Source organism: Triticum urartu, chromosome 5, assembly GCF_003073215.2.
Source record: "Triticum urartu cultivar G1812 chromosome 5, Tu2.1, whole genome shotgun sequence".
In the NCBI taxonomy this organism is placed as follows: Eukaryota; Viridiplantae; Streptophyta; class Magnoliopsida; order Poales; family Poaceae; genus Triticum; species Triticum urartu.
In genome coordinates this window covers 101,169,471-101,177,273 of record NC_053026.1, presented here as the reverse complement: position 1 = coordinate 101,177,273, position 7,803 = coordinate 101,169,471, and the positions used below count along the sequence as shown (strand labels likewise).

The window sequence follows — 7,803 nt, the reverse complement described above, 5'->3', positions numbered from 1 at the left end:
CTCGCAATTTTATTTCGATATGTTTTCATCACTGTCCTAGGGAGGCCAATATGGCGGCGGATGTATTGTCTAGGAACTCGGAGACTTCTCGAACAATTGTCTGGAAGTCGGAGCCTCCAAGGTTTCTAGTAAACGTTTTATCAGGCGATGTATCTTTATTCTCACATGCAATATAAACCGCCATGATGGCATTTCCTAAAAAAAAAGATGACAACAGAAAGAGAGGGACCGTGTAAATCTTTCAGCGGCCGCTCCTCTCTCAAACCCTAGCTGTCTTTGTCCAATTTTTTCTGAGTATAAGATAGCCGGACTAAAAATCTTGCTTTAGCCATGTTTCGGGCTGAATCTGAAAGAAGGGAATTGTTACAGGTGAAACCCAAAGGGCCTGGCCCAATATGGACGACGAGCCCAGCACAACGCCTGGGCCTGGTATATCTGATCTAATAAAAGAAAGGAAAAACGAGTCCCTCGAGGTTTTAGATCTCGCCGTCTCCCCTCTCCGAGAACCCTAGAGTTTCCCCCTTCGTGCGGCGGCGGCAACCATGGACAAGAGCATGCTCGGCGACCTCGACAACCTCCCCGATGAGGACAAGATGCGCATGTCCGCCATGATCGAACAGCTGCAGATGCGTGACAGGTACACGCCACACGTTCCTCTGATAATACGGCCTCTCGATCCCTGTCTCGTCCGTCATCTGATTTCGATAGCCTTCGGTCGCAGCTTGTATCTTGCGCTACCTGAAAATCATTGATTAGGTCGGGACTCATGTGTGTTCCTCTGACTATCTAGGCGTTTTTCATGGCGGAGGAATAAGTTATCGAAGATGTGTATCTGTGGCACTTGGGCAATGATTTCTTTCAGATATAATCTGTAGGAGATTGAGTGCGAGCTCGATAGAACTAGCGCGCTTAGTTTCAAGGTATCCACAGGATTTTTGCGAGTTTGCAGCCCCTTCAAGTTCCAAATCGCGCGAGATAGGTTTAAATTTGAGCTGCCTGTTGTTTTGCTTAGATAGTTGAAACCTGGGATTAATTTGAATGGATTGCAGTTCGTTATCTGCTATCTTCACTTGGGTTGAGTGGCTATTGTGGTCGGATTATCTCACCTAGCTGAGTTGGTTCGTGCCTATTCTTGATGAAGCGTGCATCCTTGCGTTAAATAGCTTGTTGATTACCCGCAAGAAAAATAAATAGCCCTTTGATTGTGTAGTTTAGGTTTTTTAGCTATTCAGATAGCCATTCAGCTGCAGTAGTCTTTGATTTTGGTGTAGATTCTGGCACCAGAAGTGCAAGAACATATGTTATCTGGATTAGTTTTGTTAGTTCTTGCAGAAGTTCACTACATTGCTGTTTAAGGTTACTCTCTGAATTGTTCCATCAGTTTATGCTGGAGTTGATAAAGGATTTTGATTCTGTTATAGAACGTCTAGGTGATTCTGTCTATGTTGCCACAGGTAACATAATTAACATTTATGGTGAAATAAAGATGTTCGATGGTTTGAAAATAGTATTGCCCACTAGAATAATCCTTAGTCCTTGTGTATATAGTCGGAGTGGACAGATTGGTCATTCATGAATCTGTCACCCCTACCACAACTTAATACTCCTTATTCTCTTTCAAAAATTTCAACCAACTCTTCGATAGTTTTTACATTGTAACATCTGCAACTGAACAATGCTTACAAATTTGCTTTGTTGTTTCAGTCTACGGATGTACAATGCGCTGGTGGAGACGTGCTTCAAGGACTGTGTTGACACATTCCGGAGGAAGACGCTGGACAAGCAAGAGGAGTCGTGTGTCCGCCGCTGTGCCGAGAAGTTCCTGAAGCACTCCATGAGGGTTGGCATGCGATTTGCTGAGCTTAACCAAGGCGTTGCCACACCTGACTAATCTAATGATGTGTTCCAGCCCCTTCAAGTTTCTAACATTCCCCATCTGCTCAGGATCAGTTTGTAATCCTTGAAAGTTTTCAGTACTTGATGAACCCACTGCTGCTTATCATGTTATAAATAAAATTACTTGAACTACTGTATCGAATCCTTCCTCCTGTTAAGGGCCACATTGTGCTACTTAATAGATCGAAATATATCCTTCCTTTGATATCTCGTCTAGTAGAGTTGGTATTTCTGAATTTTATTTTGGTCAAATTCATGGATCTCAACTTCTTTAGTAGACTTGTTACTGGTATTGCTGTGTAATGCTGAAACATCATAGTTCAAGATCTGTAAAGGCCCCTTTTGCCTTGCCCTTTGTCGAGGCATCTACTTTTGTTCGAGAGCAAAGGATATTGGACGATGCACATAAACACATCATGCCATCAACAGCTCCATGCCTGGAGGTTTCCCATGGTCTGGGCATGATCACATTGCCTGGTTTTGGAGCTTGGTCATTGGCAGTTTGGGTGAGCAGGTTGGTCACCTTCTGCCCACTACCAGCTGTGTGCTCCAGGTGGGTGTGAATTGTTTTACATCCATGTGGGTTATGGTGGCATGTCGATGGTGAAGGAAGCTGATTTGTTTGCTTGCTTTAATGCAATTATCATTGTGTCAGAACCAAGATTGTGAGTTGTTCTATGCATCCCCTTGTCCTTTTGAGCTTGCTTCTTGAGCCTTTCTCTGCACTTGTGAATTGGCTCTTGCTAATGAGGAAGAAAATGATACTCTGCAAATTAAGAGCTATGTTTCCAGAGCATTTGTGGCTATTACGTAGCGGCATCACACAAATAAAATAGAAGCAATCATTCAGTGGCAGTGGAACTGTGGAAGGAGGAATATGGCCACACAGGAAGGAGGAATATCATATGGCTTTCGTTCTGGAGACCTGTGACCTGGAAGTAGAATCTCATGGCTGTAAAGTACAGCTCAACTTGAGGCAATGATGGAGTTCAGCTCAGCACTTCATCTCAGTATGGATGCTCCCCAACTGAAGCATTCCTCAAGACTTAACACTGTTGAAGATTCACTTATAATATTGCAGAAAGGAGCTCGGCAATTCTGATCAAATTTGCATAAAAACTTGGGGTCACATTCAAGAACTGAACTCTTGACAAATTTGTACTGTATACTTCAAGCCAGCATGAAGAATCAAGGTATTGTCTCAGAAGGATGAGAGAGCTAAGATCAGCTTCCCATTTTCCAACCTGGAATATATATATATGCCTAAGAGTGAATTACAGTTACATCTCCAGAGGCCAATCGCCGGTGGACTAATCAACTAGAGATTTTAGGAATTCCTCAGCATCTCAATCCACAAAACAAGTGCTCAAATTCAGCTTTTTTAGATGTCACATCCAGAAATTAATCACACGCCAGAACAAATGGAAAAGAAAGAAGAAGCGATCTCTATACATACACAAAAGCAAATGTAAGTTTTGCATCAATGCACGATGCCGACCGGAGCGGCGGCGTCAATGCTCCTCTGACCCGGGAGCGCGAGCATGGCAGTGTGGTCCAAGAAGTCCTTGAGCTTGGCGACGGCCTCGATGACTGCCCTGAGCTCATCGGCGCGCGCGAACCCGCGCGCGCGGGCGGTCCGGACGGCGTAGACGTAGAAGGTGACGCAGCCCTTGCGGAACTTGAAGCGGGCCATCTCCGGCGCGCCCGGGGCAGCGCGGAGGAGGCGCTTCCCGACGTCCCCGAGCGGCAGGACCTGCGGCCAGGCGGCGTCGGCGGCGGCCTTCATGGCGGCCGACTCGAAGACGAAGACGGCGGCCTTGGAGTTCTTGGTGCCGAGCCCGAGCGTGAGCGTGTGCCACGCGTGGTGCGCCAGGATAGCGAAGTTGGTCGGGATGTACGCGGTCGTCGTCGGCGCGAACGACAGCGGCTGCGCCCCTTTGCCCTTCGTGCTCTGCCCGGCGCCGGCGTCGGGGACGACGACTCGGAGCAGGTGCGGCAGCTCGAGCGGGCCGGCGCGGCGCACGGTGAGCGCGCGCGTGACGAGCTGCGCGCCGAAGCGGAGGCCCGCCACGTCGGCGCACGGCTTGAAGTGAGCGTCGAGCGACGGCGCCGGAGCGGCCGTGGCCTCGGCCTTCGCCTTGGTCGCCTTCTTGGACGCCTCGCCGTCCCCCTGCTGGTGGTGTTTCTTGGACTTGGACGACGACTTGCTCTTGGCCGCCTTGGGTTCCGCCATTGTTGACAATGGTGATTGCCAAATCGGGAGGGAGAGGTTTATGCCTTGGAGATGAGTGTGGAGAAGAGGCAAGGATGCAGGAGAGAGTGACGGGAGGTCGTCTGAGTCTCAGTGAGGACAGGACATGGCACCATTTCTTCTTTTATTTCATCTCTGTGATTGCCTCAATTTTTTTATCCGATGTGAGCATGTCGCTGCGTGAGCTGTGCGCTACACTTCTTTACACTTTTCTTTTCCTATTTGTGGGGGAATCGCATTTGAGTGTGCCCAGAAAAGGGTCGCCGGAGATTCTGTCTCGACGACAATCATCTTCTTTCTTCTCTGACGAATATAAACATCTTCTTTCTTACAATCTCAAGTCACCACAGAACATGAATTCTGAAGTTCGGAACTTGCTTCCTCCGCAGTACGCACCAGGCACATAGATCTCCGTGCTTCCGTGCCAGTGCCTGCGACTGATTTTGTTGTAGTTGTTGAGTGGAGCTTGGTACTGAATTTCGACATTTAGTTCCTCTCAAATGCATTTTTACTCGTTTCTCTAACCAACTAATCAAGTACTAACACATAATCTCAAGTTTTCTATACTATTTTGCGTCTGCAACGTCCAGATTTTCCAGTGGCCTATCTTCTTCCCTACGCAACTACGCGCGTGGATTCGTACGATCAGCCCACGCCATGCATTTCACGAAGCTTCAGCCCCTGCATGTCACCGCTAGCACCCAGATCTGGGAAGATATGCAGATCCGCAGTACTACATGAGATGCCCGTGGTTGCATTGCATTGCGATTAATCAGTGCGGTTTCATGTGCGTCTTCCCATGTGCTGCTGCTCGATCGCGCAGGGTAGCAGTTGTCATGTGCGCACCCATGATGGCTAGATACATGCAAGGCCAACTCTAGCGCACCACTCTAAACGCACGTTCATTTTATTCGGATTTTGTTCGTTTTGGTAGGGCAATGGGGTCGTGTCCGGGTCTGTCCTGAAATGCGGTGGCCGTACGCCCAACGCGCGGACGCATCCTTTGGTCTCATCCTGTCCGCCTCCATTTTCAAACATCAATTTTCGAAATACCACGCATTAGTTCAGGTCAGCGGCCCTAGTTCACGCCAGCAACAGAGCCAGCGGCCTACACATTCTCGCCGGCAACACAACCAGCCTTTAAAATGAATAGTTTTGTTCGCCGACAAAACAACCAGCCTCCAAAATGAATGTGTTTCTCGTCGGCACACAGCCAGCGGGCCAGCGGCCAGCACCCATGCCAGCCTCACATCCTTTTGAGACATCATGCCATGCAAAGTCTCATGCAAGGCCATGGATGATGCATCACGTATGTCGTCCACCTTGGAGTTGGTCTTACCCCTCGGCCTCTTCAACGCCTCACCATCTCCACCTCCGGCCAACGCGGCCGTATTCTTGCCTCTCTTCCTTTGAAGTTCACGGTATTGATCCTTGAACTTAGGGTAATTGTTGATAATCGTCCAACAATGCGTAAGAGTGAATGGCTTGTCATTGTGTCGGGCCTTGAATGCTTCCAAAGATTGAAATGCCTACACCACATGATCAACAACAATTGAACATGCAAACATATATAAGGCCGAAGTCTCATGGCCGTAGCAACGAAAGAACTAGGATGAGGAGAGCATACCATGCCTCCAGTGCCGAGACCACTCACGGGCCATGCTTCAACGCTCTCAAGTGCGGCACAATACTTGTTGCACTCTTGTTGGATGAACAACCACCTCTTTTGAATTGAGGTGATGCCACGGTCGCTCGTAATTTGGTAGGGCTCAAACATCTTTCTTTCATGGAATGTTTTGTGGACTCTCGTCCAAAAAACAAGGCCTTTTTGTTGCGCGCCGGTCCTCGGATCTTGGCTAATCTTCATCCAACATTGGCAAATCAACTTGTCCTCGTCTTGTGGATATGAACCCGTGCGAATGCTCTTCTTCCTCTTTTGTGCTTTCGCTCTTTGGGTGAGCTCGTCGATGAACAATGACTTGCCCCCAATATCAATATCAATGCCTTCTTCTTCCACCATCACCTTCACAATAGATGTCATCGTCGTCATGCCACGAGCCACCATGGTCGTAGTCAGCATGGTCTTGGGCCTCTTCATCGGCAACATACTGGGCGCGACCATCCTGACTTTGGGTCTCATCGGGATCGTAGGCACCGCCATGCCCACCCTCGTAGATCACATCCTCCATGAACTGGATAAGGGGTCGTCGACCGTTGGCGTTGGTGTTGGCATTCCGTCGAACAGGACACGGGGCGACGACATGGTGCCCGTAAATGGTGGTTGTGCTTGCTTTCGGCCGGCCGCCGCTGCTGGACCCCGGCGTGACGTTGAGGTCGATGACAGCCGAGGGGCGCGGGGTGGACGGCGTGATCACGCCAACGTCCGGCGACCCCGAAAATGGGTCTGGTCGTCGTCCTTGGCGGGGGAAAGCCGGGCGACATAGGCGTGGTCGACGACGGGCAATGCTGAGGCCTGGCAACCGACGAGCCTATGCTCGCTGGGCCGACGGCCGCACCAGAGAAATCCGCCAGACGGCAAAGGCCAAGCATGAGGAGGGCGTGCGCTTTGTTGATGATGGCCTCCTTCTCGTCGACCTCGGCCTTGCACCGCGCGGCCTCCACCACATCGCGCTCGGAGGCGAACTTGGTCGCGGCGGTCTTGCCCTTGACGGTCGCCCTCCGGTTCCTCCTCTTCGTCGATTCCGCGTCCATCTTGGCGAGCTCCTCTGGCGTGCATTCTGACCGCGGCTTCCTTGGACCCTTGGCCGCCTTCTTCTTCACCTTTCCGGGCGGTTCAACGGCCAGGCCGCCGGAATTCGGTGGAGTGTCGGCCATGGACGGGGAGGGTGGTGGGCGGGACGTGGGCGTGACGTGGGGGGGGGGTGGCGCCAAATGGGGCGCAGGTGTAATACCCATGATGCGGCTATATCTCCCACGTGTCGAGGCACGACTTAGAGGCATAACTGCATTGTGGTTTTGTCGCAAGAAGGGTCATCTTCACACAATCCCATGTAATGAACAAGTAGACTTGGCTTACAATCGCCACGTCACACAATGATCAAATAGTTCATACATCATCCAGAGTACACACATAGTCCGACTTCGGACAAATCCAAATGAAAAGAAGATAACCCCAAATGCTAGATCCCCAATCGTCCCAACTGGGCTCCACTACACAGTAACGACCAAGGTCCTCGTCCCCGATCGTCCCAACTGGGTCAGGAAACGATACATAGTAACGACCAAGGTCCTCGTCGAACTTCCACTTGAGTTCGGTAGCATCACTTGCACTGGTATCATCGGCACCTGCAACTGTTTTGGTAGTATCTGTAAGTCACCAGGACTCAGCAATCTCAAAACCCGCGAGATCAAGACTATTTAAGCTTATGGGTAGGATAAGGTAATGAGGTGGAGTTGCAGCAAGCGCTAAGCAAATATGATGACTAACATACGCAATTAAGAGTAAGATGAGAAGCTACACAACGGTCATGAAGCTAGAAGCGATCAAGAAGTGATTGTCGTGGTTCTAAGACTGACAGTAGAATAGGGGGGGTAGGAATGTAGAGGCAAGATCCTAGCTATGGAGGAGTTGTACACACGAGTTTTATGAGTTCAGGCCCTTCTCGGAGGAAGTAACAGCCCTATGTCTCGGAGCC

At 49.9% G+C, this 7,803-nt stretch overlaps 2 protein-coding genes across 2 annotated transcripts; one reads left to right on the top strand and one right to left on the bottom strand.

Annotated features, from left to right (window-relative positions):
- The first annotated feature begins 450 nt into the window (after nt 1-450).
- LOC125508069 (mitochondrial import inner membrane translocase subunit Tim9) lies at nt 451-2,103 on the top strand. Its single transcript, XM_048672651.1, has 2 exons — nt 451-637; nt 1,705-2,103. The coding sequence occupies exons 1-2, from the start codon at nt 543-545 to the stop codon at nt 1,889-1,891; spliced, it is 282 nt and encodes a 93-aa protein (XP_048528608.1). The 5' UTR covers nt 451-542; the 3' UTR covers nt 1,892-2,103.
- Nucleotides 2,104-3,003: 900 nt separating this feature from the next.
- LOC125508068 lies at nt 3,004-4,433 on the bottom strand. The gene has a single exon (XM_048672650.1). The coding sequence runs from the start codon at nt 4,127-4,129 to the stop codon at nt 3,377-3,379; it is 753 nt and encodes a 250-aa protein (XP_048528607.1). The 5' UTR covers nt 4,130-4,433; the 3' UTR covers nt 3,004-3,376.
- Between the last annotated feature and the right edge of the window lie 3,370 nt (nt 4,434-7,803).